This window comes from Sus scrofa, chromosome 12 (genome assembly GCF_000003025.6).
Source record: "Sus scrofa isolate TJ Tabasco breed Duroc chromosome 12, Sscrofa11.1, whole genome shotgun sequence".
NCBI lineage: Eukaryota > Metazoa > Chordata > Mammalia > Artiodactyla > Suidae > Sus > Sus scrofa.
Window position 1 is genome coordinate 36,160,988 of NC_010454.4, and position 16,757 is coordinate 36,177,744.

At 39.2% G+C, this 16,757-nt stretch overlaps 1 protein-coding gene and 1 long non-coding RNA gene across 6 annotated transcripts in view; one reads left to right on the forward strand and one right to left on the reverse strand.

Annotated features, from left to right (window-relative positions):
* RNFT1 (ring finger protein, transmembrane 1) lies at positions 1,451-14,148 on the reverse strand. Of its 5 annotated transcripts, XM_021067297.1 has the most exons (11): positions 13,714-13,861; positions 13,088-13,284; positions 12,586-12,697; positions 11,992-12,449; positions 11,709-11,785; positions 9,841-9,941; positions 8,232-8,385; positions 7,426-7,584; positions 6,422-6,487; positions 2,964-3,065; positions 1,457-2,327 (listed from the first exon to the last, which is right to left on the reverse strand). In XM_021067297.1, exons 4-11 carry the CDS (start codon positions 12,392-12,394, stop codon positions 2,193-2,195), a joined length of 1,197 nt encoding a protein of 398 aa, XP_020922956.1. In that variant the 5' UTR covers positions 12,395-12,449; positions 12,586-12,697; positions 13,088-13,284; positions 13,714-13,861; the 3' UTR covers positions 1,457-2,192. The 5 variants fall into 5 exon arrangements, with proteins under 5 accessions (XP_020922954.1, XP_020922956.1, XP_020922955.1 ...); XM_021067296.1 differs by lacking the exon at positions 12,586-12,697 and having other exon boundaries at positions 13,714-13,858; XM_021067298.1 differs by lacking the exon at positions 13,088-13,284 and having other exon boundaries at positions 13,714-13,856.
* The window catches only part of LOC102157680, a 133,436-nt gene continuing 130,608 nt past the window's right edge, over positions 13,930-16,757 (forward strand). Inside the window, exons 1-2 of the long non-coding RNA XR_001299904.2 lie at positions 13,930-14,053; positions 15,865-15,915. This is a non-coding gene — a long non-coding RNA (uncharacterized LOC102157680). The remainder of the gene's footprint in view (positions 14,054-15,864; positions 15,916-16,757) is intronic.

A 16,757-nucleotide genomic window follows, 5' to 3' on the forward strand; every position in this document is an offset into this window, starting at 1 on the left:
CACATGTGAACTGGCACTGACATTGCTGTGGCATGGCTTCGATCCTTGGCCATCAGCTTGCTTGTTTAAAAGACAAAAGAGAAAAAAAGACCCTATTGTCCACTATAGATTCCCTTTGTTACTAAGTCATATTAAGAAACAAAGCTATCCGGAGTTCCCGTCGTGGCGCAGTGGTTAATGAATCCGACTAGGAACCATGAGGTTGCGGGTTCGGTCCCTGGCCTTGCTCAGTGGGTTAACGATCCGGTGTTGCCGTGAGCTGTGGTGTAGGTTGCAGACGCGGCTCGGATCCCGTGTTGCTGTGGCTCTGGCGTAGGCCGGTGGCTACAGCTCCGATTCGACCCCTAGCCTGGGAACCTCCATATGCCACGGGAGCGGCCCAAGAAATAGCAATAACAACAAAAAAGACAAAAAAAAAAAAAAAAGAAACAAAGCTATCCCTATGGCTATAGGGTAAGTAAGTCCTGTAATAGAGCTAAATAACCCATGTAGTAAGATGTTATTTTTGTGTTTTTACCAAGAAGTCAACATGTCTATCTTTCACATCCAACTTGAATCCCAAGTTGTCTCTCTCATTCCATCCCCTGCTGTATAGTTAAATACCTAAATAACAGCTGTTAGCTTCACTACAAAGTCAGCAAAGTGATTTAAGGCCAAGTAAGCCTGTTTTTTAATACTTGGAACAGTTCTCAAAGTAGGTAATAGAATTAAGTACACAATAACTTTGTGCTTATAACCTAGCAAAATTTACCGGGGAAAAGAAGTTACAGGCTTTCTGATTTTCTTTTGTCAATTTGGATAGCCATGAAGCATGAGAGTGATTTAATTTGTAGATGGTTGGTCACTATCCTTATTAATCCATGTTGGTTTAGCCATTGTCTTATCAGCACTGCCAATTTGTTTTCTACTTCTACCTTCTAACTTCTCCCCACCATTTTCTACTCCTTGTGTGCAAACTGATAGATGGTAAGAGAGGAATGGGCAAAAGGCCTTGCATTCTAAATGTAGATCATAACTAGCCCTTCAGACTTCTTTTATAGACCTTGAGGCCCCCTGAGAGGTTTTAAGGGGGGGAGAGAGAAAGTGCCTCATTCCCTTTTCCACCATCCTACACAAATACCTAGAGGTAAACAAACCACACTATTCAAAGTTTTTGGTGGCCTGAGTTCAAGCTATTTTGAAACATTCTTTTTTTTGGCCATACCTACAGCATGCTGAAGTTCTGGGGCCAGGGATCGAAGCCATGCCACAGCAATGTCAGTGCCAGGTCCTTAACCTACTGAGCTACCAGGGAATTCCACAAGCGCAAGATTATTAATCTCCCAAGTAATGGTGATAGAAGCACAAGACTCCAAAACTTCTGGAAAGACTGCTTATAAGGGGAATTCTTTTAAGAGTTTTGAGTTAGTCTTGTTTGTCATACTACTCAAATCATCAATGAAGCCAGATGTTTTGTAAACCATGTGAATTATTTTAATAGAAAGTCCATGACACTGTACAAAAAGCAAGATCAAGAACATTAAAGCTGATAGCAGGATTGTATGTGTGATATCCACAAAGAAAAGGAATTTAAATCATCTGTTCTGAATGACTGTTAATCATACTGTAGAGAATAATACAATATTAAAATATTTCATCCTTAATAAATTTATCTTCCTTTAAAAATCTGATTGTACAAATAAAATACAGCATTTAAATTTTCATTTAAAAATACAAATTTCATGAAAAATTTTAGGATTTTTAGAATGGGAATTAAAAAAGTCAATGCTAAAGAAAATTCTTTCAGGTAATATATATCTTAAAATATTATGAAAAATATTGTTTATTTTGAAAACAGTGTCAGGAAAGGATATCTGCATTCCTCTTAAACCCTAGTTCTAGTTACTCAGTTGTCATTTTGGTAACATTAACAAGAAAACATTTACAATTTAACACTGCAATCTGTCAAATAATGAGGATAGAATACATGTTGCATATACATTGGGTTGAACATTACTTATATATATTTAAATATAGGGTTTTTTGATTTACTCTTAATAAACTGGACTATACAATTTATTACTATAATCTAAAACCATTTGGAAACATTTTCATTAACTTCTAGCCCTGAAAATCCATTCTAGTGTCTTTATCCATAGTCACTGTAACCAAATAAAATTAGTGTTTTGTAGTCTTAATATTAAGTTTTGAATTTAATATATTTGAAGATGAGATGAAGTAGCTCCATCTTTCCACTTGTTTATGTGGTCTGAAATCATGGTTCTACACAGCGGACATGTTTTCTCTCGGTTAAACCATAAAGTAATGCACTCTTCACAAAATATATGCTGTAAGGGAATTAAGAACTAGATTTTACAGTCGATAACATTTTAATTTTTAAAGTCATCACATTGCAGAGAGTCATACTCTAGAGCTGAAAGTGAATTTGGAGAACATTAATCCCTTCATTTTCCAAATGAGAAAACAAAGTATGGCATTTAAGAACACAAAGAGCCGTGTTGGGGTGGAGACCCAAGTTACTCTTTTGTACTATCCATTTAACCTCTTTCAATAAAATACAAGCCAGCCTTAGGTGATATCTTTAAGATCAGGTATAATGACTTAATAGCTTAATAAAGTCTTTGAAGAGTTACTGAAATAAAGTATAGGAAAGGACCTTATACTAATCAAAGACTAGTATTCAGTTATTTAAAATATTCTGTTTTCCAACCACTTTGGTATCCAATCTGCCATCAGGATTATTTTTCCCCTTCATACACTCCTCTACATAAAAGTCATTAGAACAAAAGGGACAAGATTTAGCTAACCTACCAATCCCCTAATCAGAATAAGAAATAACTAGTATGTGCCCTGAATGTTACTTTCTGCTAAACAGTGTATCCATTTCGTCCCTTATAATCAACATAAATGTGACTTCTGCAAGTGGGAATTGCTGTATTTAGGTTGTTTAAAAATAGAGTTACCTGACAGATGAGAAGAATTGGCTTTTGAAATTCAGCTTGACATATTGAACAAATATCATCCACATCTGAACACTGTCTCTTGCTGGCAGCCACTCCATAACTCTGTAAAGATAAACCATATCTGGATAGACTCCATCAATGTGAACTCATTATGTAATAACATAATAGGATCCTGGAAGATTGTAGATTCATTGGATTCCCAAATAATGACAGTGCTTCAGATCCAGATGGCTTAAGAGAGTAAGCAATCTGAAATGTAATTAAGCATTATACAACCTATACTCATACTCTGTGACCGAGTATTACCAAGTTGAACCCACTTATTACCTATGGCACTGGTTCAAAAAGTCAATCAAGAGCATGGCTGTCAATATACTCACGTAGAAACTGCTTTAAAAACAGATTTTTGACTTGGCATTGCTGTGAGCTGGGGTGTAGGTCACAAGATGCAACTCAGATCTAGTGTTGCTGTGGCTGTGGTGTAGGACGGCAGCTACAGCTCCAATTTGACCCCTAGCCTGGGACCTTCCATATGCCACAGATGTGGCCCTAAAAAGAAGAAGAAAAAAAAAAAAAAAAAAAAAAAGACTTTTGCACTTCACCCTGGAGACTGATTCAGTAGGTCCAGATGTACCAGGATGTAATCTAGAAATCAAATTTTTCAAAGCTCTCAATGTGAAGGTTTGGTGACCACTGAACAGTGTACTGCCACTAAATCTAAAAATAATTTCATCTAGCATCCTTACCACAAAAGTCAGAGCATTTAATACTAGGAAAGAATGAGAAAATTTTACAAAAGAACTTAATTGCAAAATGTCACCTGCACAGAGTTATACTGTCAAAATTAAACAATAACGCAAATCTTTGGATTTCCTTTTCTTCTCAAGTCCCAAAAAAGTTTCTGATCTCTTTAAGATCTTAATACTTTCCTCATCAACTTCACAGAATTTAGTCATTAACTAGGTGCGATAAAATGTTACAAATGAGATCAGCTTTCTGTAGAGACGATATGGAAAAGGTGGCCGAAGAAAAGAAAGAATACTCAAGTTTCAGTCATGGTAATGAGAGCAAAAGCATGACTTGATTCAACAACCTGAGGCTATTATCTTCCTAGGGTCGCACCTGCAGCATATGGAGGTTCCCAGGATAGGGGTCAAATCAGAGCTGTAGCTCCTGGCCTATGGCACAGCCACAGCAGTGCTGGATCGGCAACCTACACCACAACTCACGGCAATGCTGGACCCTTAACCCACTGAGCGAGGCCAGGAATAGAACCCACATCCTCATGGATGCTAGTTGGGTTTGTTAACCGCTGAGCCACAATGGGAACTCCCCTGAAGCTATGATCTAAACTTCCTGTTATAAGGGGTTACAAAATCAAACTAAGACTCAAAGGATAAAAATGCTGAAAAAGATTTTTTGAGACTGGTAATGTTAAAGATTCTAGAAAAAAAGATAATGATGGATGATGTTGGTGCCAATTTCCCTTCAGTAAATGTCATTTAGCAGAGAAAAACGGCAGATATGGATGCTGGCAAGCTTTTAAAATAGTACTCCTGGGTTCCCATCGTGGCGCAGTGGTTAACGAATCCGACTAGGAACCATGAGGTTGCGGGTTCGGTCCCTGCCCTTGCTCAGTGGGTTAACGATCTGGCGTTGCTGTGAGCTGTGGTGTAGGTTGCAGACTCGGCTGGGATCCCGCGTTGCTGTGGCTCTGGCGTAGGCCGGTGGCTACAGCTCTGATTCAACCCCTAGCCTGGGAACCTCCATATGCCGCGGGAGCGGCCCAAGAAATAGCAACAACAACAACAACAAAAAAAAAGACAAAAAAAATAAAATAAAATAGTACTCCTGGGAGTTCCCATTGTGGCTCAGCAGTTTAAAGACCCAGTATCTGCAAGGATGTGGGTTCCATCCTTGGCCTCACTCAGTGGGTTAAGGATCTGGCATTGCTGCAAGCTGTGGTATGGGTCACATGTGGCTGTGGTGTAGGCCTCAGCTGCAGCTGATTCGACACCTAGCCTGGGAACGTCCATATGCCACAGGTGTGGCCATAAAAAGAAAAGAAATAGCACTCTTGTCTTGCACGTTGCAGATCCCCTTCAGGTGAAGACATCCTGATGGTGACTGCCACTTTCCTGGCAACATTAAGAACGTGAAGCGTCTCAGGAATAAAAGAGTACTGATGACTGTGATAGTCTCTCTCTGATTCGCAGAGAAAGAATATCAAACATATTTCAGGTCAAGCCTTACTAGATTAATTACTATAGCAAAACGGCTGATACTCACATAATCAATTAGATAACCAAAGCTGAAGTCTCAATTTTACTGTATCTTGTCTAAAGAAAGAAGTCTGAATAGGATGCAGCAAAATTTGTTACCTTATTATCTTAGGGAAAGAGTGCCCTGGGCAATTAGTTTAGTCTACTTTGTAAAAATCCTGGTGTTCTGGTGGTGCATTTTTTTAGACATGTATTACTAGGTTTGCATTCTTGTAAGTCAGATCCCCTGAGTCCTAACCACATAATTGTTTAAGTACCTAATGAACTGCAAAACTGAGAAACGGAAATCTGGTGACACACTTACATATTGAGAACCTCTGAGGCTACTAAGAAACCCTTTCTCTGGGGTTTGTTACATCAGTAGAGTCCCATAGTGAAGTTATAAGTGACACTGGAGTCTCAATTTATTATTAAATTCCATGCTGTGAACCGTGCATACAGAATTGTGTATTGGTGGGGAAACATTTCCAGTAAGAAAATTTCAAGGGACATTACTTTTGGTAATGAGCAGTTTTCATATACAAAATACAGTATAAGCACTTTCATAGAAGCTGAATAGGAGTTAATGGAAATACACAGACACCATTTATGTATTAAAAAAGAGGAACAAAAGTTCATAAGGTTTTTAAGGAAATGTTTATAAACCTTTAAGAATGTCAAGTGTTCTGAAGGGGCAAGAGGCACACTTGAATATGTAAGCACTGCATCAACTATTAGGAAGCTGTCAATGTGCAAGTCAAGAAACTGATCACAGGAGTTCCCGTTGTTGCTCAGTGGTTAACGAATCCGACTAGGAACCATGAGGTTATGGGTCTGATCCCTGGCCTTGCTTAGTGGGTTAAGGATCCGGCGTTGCCGTGAGCTATGGTGTAGGTTGCAGACTCGGCTTGGATCTTGCGTTGCTGTGGCTTAGGCCGGCGGCTACAGCTCTAATTCGACTCCTAGCCTGGGACCCTCCATATGCCATGGGAGCGGCCCAAGAAATGGCAAAAAGACAAAAAAAAAAAAAAAAGCTGATCACAGAAATAAAACCTCTATAGCATCATGGCCCCAAGTGACAAATATTAGAAGTTTTGCTAAAAAAATCATGAAATCTGCACTTGTAAAATTGCTTAACTAAAACATTTTTATAATGAAGAAAGGTAAAAAGTGTTTTTCCTGATAAAAAATACTTACTGGTCGTGTAAAAAATATTCGCAAAACCCGTGTGAAAGTTTTCAGATGTCCAAAAAAGTCCAGAAGCTGAAAGAGAAAAATGATAATTCATTAACTCAAAGAGCCCTACTTGCTAAACCCAGAGATCAGAGCTAATATTAAGTGCTGCAAATAATGCTCATTGCATATCACAACTAATCACTTCATTCTAAATATATTTAAAGTCCAATTATAGAATCTTTTACTCAATTTTTCAATTTCAGCCAGCTCTTAAACAAGGTGAAGTGTATCTGAATTCCTACTTATAATTTGGCCAAGACAAATATAAACTTAAATCAAAGGCAAGGCAATTTTACCTAGTTCACATGTCCTTAGCACATTTAAAGTTTCGTAAGAGGGTGGGGGGAGGAAGGGGGTGGGGGGAGGAAGTGGAATGGTCTGGGAGTCTGGGGTTGTAAATGCAAACTACTACATTTAGAACGGATTAGCAATGAGGTCCTGCTGTATAACACAGGGAACTATATCTGATCTCTTCTGATAGAACATGATGGAAGATAGTATGAGCAAAATAATGTGTGTGTGTGTGTGTATGTATATATATATATAAAATGTATGACTAGGTCACTATGCTGTAGAGCAGCAATTGACACAACACTGTAAATCAACTATAATAAAAGTTTAAATAAAGTTTCATAAAGTGCTTAAGTTGAGGGGAACAGGACAAGATACTCCACTATTTTGAGAATTATGTGTATGATAGATGCTACTGCTGGGGATGAGGATGTTCTATTCTACTTCCTCTCCCTTGAGACATGCGGAGGTCCACTCCCCCAATAAAATCTGGGTAAGATAAAGACACTTATTTCCATTTTTCCATTTCCAAGTAGATACAGGATCTGCTATTATAGCAAACTAGTGATATGAAAATAAAATAAACCACACAACAAAGAGAAAAGCAGTAATATGTAAAATCTGTGAACATGTTATGAATCATCATAAATGACAAGATTTACTACGTTACCTACTTTTAGTATGAGGTAGAGTAAAGCCAGCAATATTCCAAGACTCCATCTAGTTACATTACCAAACTCCCCATAGCTTATAAGGTAACGGAACCAAACTGGTATGGGAACAAACGTTCGGTAATACTGACATAACTCTTCTAAAAGCATATACCAATAACCCTAAAAAGGAAGAAAAAGAAAAACAACTAGAGCCACCCAAGCTACGTATATACACTGTTCAAATACTACATATTGGACTGAGAACAGGAGTATATGGCACAATAACACAAATGACTATAAAATTGATCTTCATAATGATAATGGTTGACTGGCAACCTCAAGATGGTTCTCGGATATTATAATCACCGTGTGGTTTGTTTTCAAGGAATTTCTAAAGAATGACAGTGGAAATGTTTTAAAATGTTCTATGTTCTATAATGCTGTGTAATAAAACATTTTGCTGATTACAAAAATTTATATTAAAGTTTTTACTGAGTATGGAAAAGTACTGAATAATTGCATGTCAGTTTGTTATCAACTGATAATGCCCTGGAAAACAGAAGTATAACTATAAATATTTTCCCATATATGAGGTAGGAACTGATTTTTAGGCTATTCCAAAGCAAATGTTATTCTGATTTTACTGGAATAGATTAATATTTAGGTTAAAATCTTTGTACAAAGAGCTGCCAGTCTGAGATAAGACAGATAATTAAAATTGGGTTATTTAGCAAACTGAAAAATTATAAAGAGTCATTTAAATAAAGGCTAAATAGCATTAATGATGTCTACTAACATCTTTCCAATAAAACATGTCAGTTTCTTACCTTGGATTTAAAAGGCATGACGAAAGAAGGCACCAATAAAATAAGGCATTTTAAGCCCATGAAGAGGAATTTCAAAATGAAGTCTGTAATTCCAACAATCCAAAGTACTTCCCAGAAACTCGAATAGTCCAAAGTGGGATTTAAAAAAATTAAGCTACCAAAAGAAAAACATTAAAACTTATCAGAGTCACATTCAAAAATAAAGTGTTGATAGGGGTTCTAAATTTGCTAGCAAATAATTTACTTTCACTTGGTGTAAAAAATATGAGTTTGGCAAGGTGCTACAGTTCATGTAAACAGAATGGAAGATCATTTTGCTTTAAGAGACATTTTCAAATCTTTCCTTCTTAAAGAAGTCTTCCTAACTTGTTATGGTTGATATTTTTGTAGCCTGTAACCTAAAAAAAATCCACAAATATTAGATACCTGTCATTCTCTCCTCAAACAATTCCAGCCAGGATTCCATCCATCCTTTCCATTGAATTGCTTTTGTCAAGATCACCAACTCCCTCCCTCCTGCTAAATTCAAAGGTCACTCCCCCCACCTTCCCTCCCTGAAATATTTTCTTCCTAGACTTGATACCATTCTCTTCTAGCTGTTCTCATCTATGACTGATGGTTCCTTCTTAAGTCTCCTTTGCTGCTCTTCCTCTAGTTAATTGCTGGCATGTCCAGTCCTGGGCCCTCTTCTCTGTCTATACTTTCTCTCCCTGGCTTAGTCTTGTCAAGTTGCATGGTTTAAAAACATCAGCCAAATGCTGATAACAATGAAATTGATGGCTCTAACCTCTACTCTGATCTTATAACAAATACCTGTAGTCACTTAACAGTTCTACATGGCTTTCAAACTTAACATGTTCAAAACAAGATTACTGATTTCCCCGTCAAAACCAGTTCCTTCTTCAGTCTTTCCCAGCCCAGTAAATGGCACCACCATCCAGCCAGCTGCTTAGACTAAAAACCCAGGTATCATCCTTGATTATTCTTTGCTACCTAACCAATCCAATCTGAGTGGCTACATCTATAAACTACATCCCAGATTTATCCCCCATCTCTCCAACGCCACTGATACTAGAACTTCCAATTAACTGACTAAAGCTGAAATTCGGATCATTTCCATCTGACATGGAAACTTATCGACTACTGCCCTTTATCAAAGCTTCTTCTAGAAAAAAGATCAAGTGTTCTCATCACACAAAAAAGGTGGTGATGGATACATTAATTAGCTTGACTGTGGTAATCACAATGTTTATGTATATATCAAAATAAGTATATTTTAATTACATGTGATTTTTATTCATAAAAATGAAAAACAAAGATACCACCACCAACCTAATGGTATTTTAACAGCTATTAATTATAAAAGTAGAAATTTAAGTAGCAAAAATTAAGTGTTAAAAAAATTACTTATTGAGCTCTTGCTATGAGGGAAGACACTTGCTGGGTATAGAAATGTGAATAAATCACTTCAAGCTCTCAATCTTGGAAGGAAACAGAAAGGTAAAAATTGAACTCTAACAGTAAGTATGTGCAAGTAAGAAATATGCAAAGTGTTATGGAAAATATAATTACATTAAAAATGTGACTGTGCACTTGGACCTCTAATTACCTGTAATAAAGTGACTGAGAGTGAAAGGTGTAATACAAAAGAACAGAAGATCCTGCCAAGAATACCAGTAACCAAGCACACTGGATCTTTGAGCACCTCTCCTGAAAAATAAACAATTTCATAATTTGTTACTTTGAATTATGCCAGATTTTTAAATACCATTAAACTAGTTTAATGACTAATATACTAACTTAGAAAGTTTTATTTTAGATTTATCTTAATAAAATACAGAATATTTGTTAAATTGTACATCACCACAATCTATCTTATGTATCTCTGAACAAAATGGAACACTTATTTATTTATTTATTTAGTCTTTTTCTAGGGCTGTACCCGCGGCATATGGAGGTTCCCAGGCTAGGGAGTAATGGGAGCTGTAGCCGCCGGCCTACACCACAGGCACAGCAACGTGGGATCCGAGCCTCGTCTGTGACCTACACCACAGCTCACGGCAACATCTGGTCCTTAACCCACTGAGCAAGGCTAGGCATCAAACCCGAAACCTCAAGGCTCCTAGTAGGATTCGCTAACCACTGAGCCACGATGGGAACACCCGGAACACATATTTATAAAAATTTTTAAAATACAAGTGTCTTCATTGCCTAACAGCATTACCCATGTTTCAAAGAAGCCAAATCTACAAACTGACATAAAGTACCCACCTAAAAGAATATTTCTGCAGCTCCCTATTTTTGCCTCCCCAACAGAACAATTTTAAAAAATCCATTAATCAGTTTATAATTTTAAAATTCTCAGACAATTCAGTAAGAATTTAACAAAATAATTTGTTTTCTTTTGTCCTTTTAGGGCCACACCTGCGGCTCATGGAGGTTCCCAGGCGAGGGGTTGAATCAGAGCTGTAGCCACCGGCCTATGCCACAGCCATAGCAATATCAGATCTGAGCCGAGTCCTCGACCTACACCACAGCTCACAGCAATGCCAGATCCTTAATCCACTGAGTGAGGCCAGGGATCCAACCCGCAATCTAATGGTTCCTAGTTGGATTTCTCTCTGTGCCACGACGGGAACTCCAATAATTTGTTTTTAATCTTAGTTTTATAGTTAAGTTTTAATTACTAGTTTAATTTAAAGTTTTACTAGTTTTAAGCCATGAATTAAACTTCTATGGTTTGGCAGGGTCTAACTACAAATCTTCAGTCAAAATGCATGATCCTTTACAGAGATGCAACCCTTTAAAGTTGCTTGAAGGTGAAATTTTATAAATGAATCCTGTTTTCCCAATAGTTTACATGAATAGGACTCTTATAATTTGTTTTGGAAAAACTTGGCTTTAGTTTCCTTTAAATAAGAGAGATCTAAATAAATAGTTCAGTACTCATGTATTCAAGGTGCATTTTATTTTTTATTTAACTATTTTAAATCTTTTTTTTTTTGCCACACCCACAGCATGTGGAAGTTTCCAGGCCCGGGATCAAACCTGCACCACAGCCAAAGCCGTTGCAGTGACCACGCCAGATCCTTAATCCATTGTGCCACAAGAGAACTCCTATTTTAAATCTTATAGGTCAAAGCCTGAAGTTTCTAATGGTGATTATATAACTTAGTATGGTCAAATTAATTCAGAACATGAAGGCACCTGACAAATCAGATCAGTGCATTCTAAACCTTTTAATCCTTCTATCTAGTTTTTCTTTATCAGGAACCCAACATACAAATGAACTAAGGTGAAACAATTCAGTATTAGGACAGACGATTTATTCCAGGTCATTTAGATAACATTTAATATATCATGGATTATCTATTTATCAAATAAACTATCTTAATCCCTATTTCTCAAAAAATGAGTATAAAATTCTACAGGGAGAAACATTTAATGATTTTTTTTTTAGTTACTGGTTATACTTACTCTTAGAAAAACCTGATTTATAATGCTTTTGTTTGCATATATAAAAGTTGTAAGCAGCCCAATTCCAAGAGAAATTCCTGTTAGAAAATAAGGTCCAGTTAATTCAAAGGAGGAAAAAAAAAAAAAAAAGCTAACACAATGATATAAATTTAAAGGAAGCAAATATAATTTCAAAAGCTAACAGAAAATAAGAAACTCATATACACAAGTTAAAGTTAGCAATAAACAAAGAAAATTAGCTGAATTTTAGCAATGAAACACCCTATGTTCCATCATACTCTACCTGTAATATGCTGCATAACAAGTTTGACACCCAGAATCAAAATATATGGAAGACTTTTTTGCAGCCACTTGAAGAGATATCGGAATTCTGAGAAGGAGCTACTACCATGATCGCCAGACTCTGTGTCGTTATCATCAGGCTGCCTTGCTTCATTGTGGGAGTGACTCCGTAAGCGACTATGAACACATCCATGGGTACAGCTATGGACACCTGATCTCACATTTCTGGAGCTTGGATTTTCAGCACATTCTTTAGGTATGGTGTTTATCTGGATATGAACATCTCCAGAATAAAGACAGGAGGCTTCTCCTGTCAATCTCGTTTGGACACACTGGGAGACTGAGGCATCCTCACCACCTGCAGTTTGTGGAGAACTGTGCAGTTGGCTACAGTTGGCTTGCATGACCCTGGAATACTTTTTCTGTGATTCAGAGTTCTTGGCTTCAAGGCTCTGTCTCCTAAAATTCAAAGAGCAGAAAAAACACTGAACAGTTAAATACAGGCATTAAATTGCTCACTAGGAATCGTCTTTTCACTAAAGGAGAGGCTGACAATCACAGCAGATGAATTATTTTCAGGTTAACAGTCACTCACTTGTTACTAGACTCTTCCCTCTTCTCTTACGCAAAGGCTCTGCTACCCTTTGCAAACTATCTTTTAGGGAACATCTGCTATGAAAACTTGAGCTTCCAATGCTTCCAGTGCTCTAATGACAGAAGGAATCAGCAAAATTGTCAGAGTATGTTTGCCCAGCAGACGTTAATGTGAGTCCTGGAACTCATTCATACTTGAATACTTTAGCACATTTACTATGCCTAACTGGAGTACTTTCATCTCTGATGCAGATTCTACATCTCATAAGTGTGAATCTCTTTTTCTTTTTTAATGCTTGGAAAGGCTAGGAGGAAAAAAAAATTAAATCTTAACTCCTTATTAAATATCATCATGGAGAACTAATCATAAACATTTCACTCAGGTGACCTACAAATTTCGTTTTATGCTGAAAGAGCTTTCACAAAGTTAATTAAAAAGTTTCCAATAATTAAAACCAAGAGTATTACCTTTCCCCGCCCCTCAAAGGATGTTACCTAAATACCTTTAAAATAGGGAGGCTTGGAGAGGCACCAGGTAATCGCTAAGTAACTCTTCGGTCTGAATAAGGATAGTTACGGGGTCTGCCCGTTAAAAATGCCACCGTGGAGGGAAGGGGAACGAACACAGGCAGGGAAATAACCCACAGGATGAGTGTGGGTAGCTGTCGGGGATGCCACAATCCAGCTGACGAAACCGTTTCTGGAGGAGGAAGCAGGGGTTAACGTCAGGGGATATTATGTCATTCTATTCATTCGTAGGTTTGAATTTTTTTTTTTCCAGTTACTGAGGGGCGGTTTGGTTTTTAACTGCCTTTCACTAAAGGCTTTTTCACCGATGCTCCAAACGTCACGACTGCTACTATTTATTTCCTCAAACCTCCGAAGACCGACGTTGGACTGAACAGTTTCTGCGCCTTCTTTCATAAATTAAAACAGAGAACCCTCCCACTCTCCTCCAAGCACGAGCAAGAAAGGGGAGAAAAAAGAAAAGTAAACGCAAACGGCTCTTCCGGAATCTCCAGGTCAGAGTTTTCCACCCACGTTCGAGCTTCGAGCGCCTCAGTTATTCTCCCCAGAACCCATTCGCCGGGGTCCCTCGCCTCCTTCATCCGTTTCCCCCAGACCTGACCTCTCATGACGATGGGCGGACCAGGGCCCGGGCAGCGACCGCAGGAACTGTGGCAGACGCCGCCTCGAGGCCTTCAACCGGGGCCATCACCTTGAAACCCCCACCACCTGCAACCTCCACTCAGCTCCGCGGCGGCAGCGGCGGCGGCGGCGCGCGCGCGCGCGCTCGCTCCCTGGACGTCTTCACGCGCGCGTGCCCCGCCCCCGGGCGACGCGCCGAGGGGAGGGCGCCGCCGACCCGAGTGGGGTGCAGGCCGTCAGGGGTGCTGGCTGTGAAGAGCGGTCTGTGCCCCACAACTCCCGGCAGCCGGCTGCGTTAAACCATGAGCTGCATCCAGTCTGTGCGTACGTTTGTGTAACCTGCCCTCCTACACCCCTCCTCACCCCCTCCTCAGAGATCCGGACGTTTCGAGGTTAAAAATGTTTTGGCTTCGAGAACCTGCCCTCGGGGGAGGAGCCTGCCGTTGGGGGCTGGTCTGGTCCCGCCTCCCGTGCGCCAGCCCCTGGGTCCCGCCTGGCTCGCGTCTCCCGGGTTCCGAGCTGGAGGAGCCACGTTGGCGAGGGCTCGACGCGCCTCTGAGCGAGCCGGGCGGGGGCGGGAGCGGTCTGGTTTCCCCCAGCTCAGCTGAGCCAGTTGTGGATGGGCGGTGAAGTTTTAACTGAACTCGGGTTTTCTTTACAATTCTGAAGTTGCACTGTGAGAACAAGACCCTGCCGAAACCTGAGAATAGAAATGGAGAAGTGAGGATAATTTAGGTGGGGGTGGAAGTAGAAGTTAAGAGTTTAAAAACCTTGTTTTCTAGGGAGCTCTGTAGTGTCTTCGCTGTAATTGTTAACCTAAAACTTCTAAAAATAAAAGGTGTATTAAGAAAAAGTTTGGAGAGTTCTCCTTGTGGCTCAGGGGGTTTAAGAACCGGACTAGTTCGTATCCCTGGCCTCTCCCATTGGGTGTGGGTTAAGGTTCCGGGGTTGCACGGACGACGCTCGGTTTGGACCCCTCGCTCAGGAACTTACATGTGCTGCAGGTGTCGCCCTAAAAGGGGAAAAAAAGAAAAAAAACTTTGAACAATGAAACAAAAAAGCTTACCTCTTGATCCTCAGCCCAGATAGATTCTAAATGTTACTTGTTTTCCAAGAATCTGTCCCATCCCTCCCCACCACGAATAGCCTTTCTATTTTGAACCTCGAGTTTTTTTCCCTTTAATATCTGGAATTTGACGTCAAGTAGGTAACTCTTGATGGTCTTCCTACAAGTCTTGAAATTAAACATTCAATGGCTTGGGTGAGGGGTTCAGTCTTTCCTCACTAGAGAGGATGCATTTGCTTACATACACACACGTCATGAGTTGAATATCTAGTGGAAAAAAAGGAATACTTTGTCTTATTACCGGTCGCTGATTTAAAGCCATTCACAGCAACTTTACCCAAGTTAGTTTGCTGGTGTGTGATTCCCTCCCCCCCTTTTTCTGCTGCTCCTGGGGCATATGAAAGGTCCCTGGCCAGGGATGAAATCCCAGCCATAGCTGTGAGCTATGCCACAGATGTGGTAACTTGGGATCCTTAACCCACTGTACCAGGCTGGGGATAGAACTGGTGCCACCACAGAGACAAGCCAGATCATTAACCCACTGCACCATAACAGGAAGTCCTGGTGTGTGATTTTTGAGCCTCCTTAATCATGAAATTTTTTGCACCTTATTTTCTCCTATAATCGACTACAACTGAACCCACTATTTAATCTGAATATCCACCTTGAACCTGTGCTTAAATCAGATTAATCTTAATGCCAAACCATTTTGCTTGGTTAGAAAGGCACTACCTCCTCCCCTCAACACGTATTAGATCCGCTTCCCATTGTCAATTAAGATAGGGCTTTCTTTTTGGAGTTCTCACATGGCTCAGTGGGTTAAGGATCTGCCTTGTCACTGCTGTGGTCCAGGTTCAATCCCTGGTCCAGGAGTATCTGTATGCTAGCCACAGCCAATTGGCTTTTTTTTTTTTTTTTTTTTTTTTTTGGTGTATGTCTCTGTGAGCTTAATGTAAGTCTTCCTGACAAATTGGATTTGTGGGTCAGTAATTCTGTCTTAGTCCTTTGGGGATGCAGTAAGATATAGACTGGATGGCTTATAAACAACAAATTTATTTCTCACAGTTTAGGAGCCTGGGGAGCCCAAGATCAAGGTGTCAGCAGATTTGGTGTCTGGTGAGTTCCTGCTTCCTGCTTCATAGACAAATGTCTCTGGCTGTGTCCTCCATGATGGGAGGGTGGAAGGAACTCTTTGGAATCTCTTTATAATAAACTCACTAATCTCCTTCGTGGGGGCTGTGCCTTAATGACCTAATCATCTACTCCCACCTCATTATACTATCACATTGGGGGTTAGGATTTCAACATTGAATTTTGTGGGGGATGTAGACATTTAGTCTTTAGCAAAGGCTGAAGCCAAGCCATGGACTGTAATGAGTTTTTCAAGGAGACTTATTTGCATAGTATATTATATTGTTCTAGCTCCAACATGGATATTTTTATTTTGAACTTTAAAATTTATGAGAATTTAGGAAACAGAAGAAAGAGACTCTCTTGAACATTATCAGCTACCACAATGGGATGTCAGTATGTTTTAATACATTGATAGTTTCAGTACATTTGTAAATTTAGTACATTTATATACTTTAATATTATATTTAAATTCTCATTTTAACATATTCATTGATGATATATTAGTTCATATTGAAAGTTTCTTAGTACACTTGGAACTATATTCCACTCAAATAACTTGACTGAAAGGTAACATTTGAAGAAGTAAAGCATACTGAGTTAATGACGAAACTTGATAGTGACAGACTTATCCTATAAATATTCTTTCTACCGTCATCTAGAATGTTGGAAATGGACATTTTGATCAAATCAAAACATTTGCTCCGTACTTATAAGTGTTAAGAATTGTACTTGATTGTTGGAAAACTAGTCATTAAAAAGGCATAATCCCCATCCTACAGTGAAATAAGTGGTTAGACAGGTCTCCAAACAAGTAATTATAATAT

Excerpts from the sequence above, each read along its gene's own strand:
- RNFT1 (XM_021067295.1), bottom strand. The coding sequence starts at position 12,394 with ATGCAAGCCAACTGTAGCCAACTGCACAGTTCTCCACAAACTGCAGGT. Across the intron at positions 9,942-11,708 it reads TAAATCAGGTTTTTCTAAGA|GAGAGGTGCTCAAAGATCCA; the intron begins GTAAGTATAACC and ends TTTATTTTTCAG. Across the intron at positions 3,066-6,421 it reads GAATATTTTTTACACGACCA|AGTTATGGAGTGGCTGCCAG; the intron begins GTAAGTATTTTT and ends TTATCTTTACAG.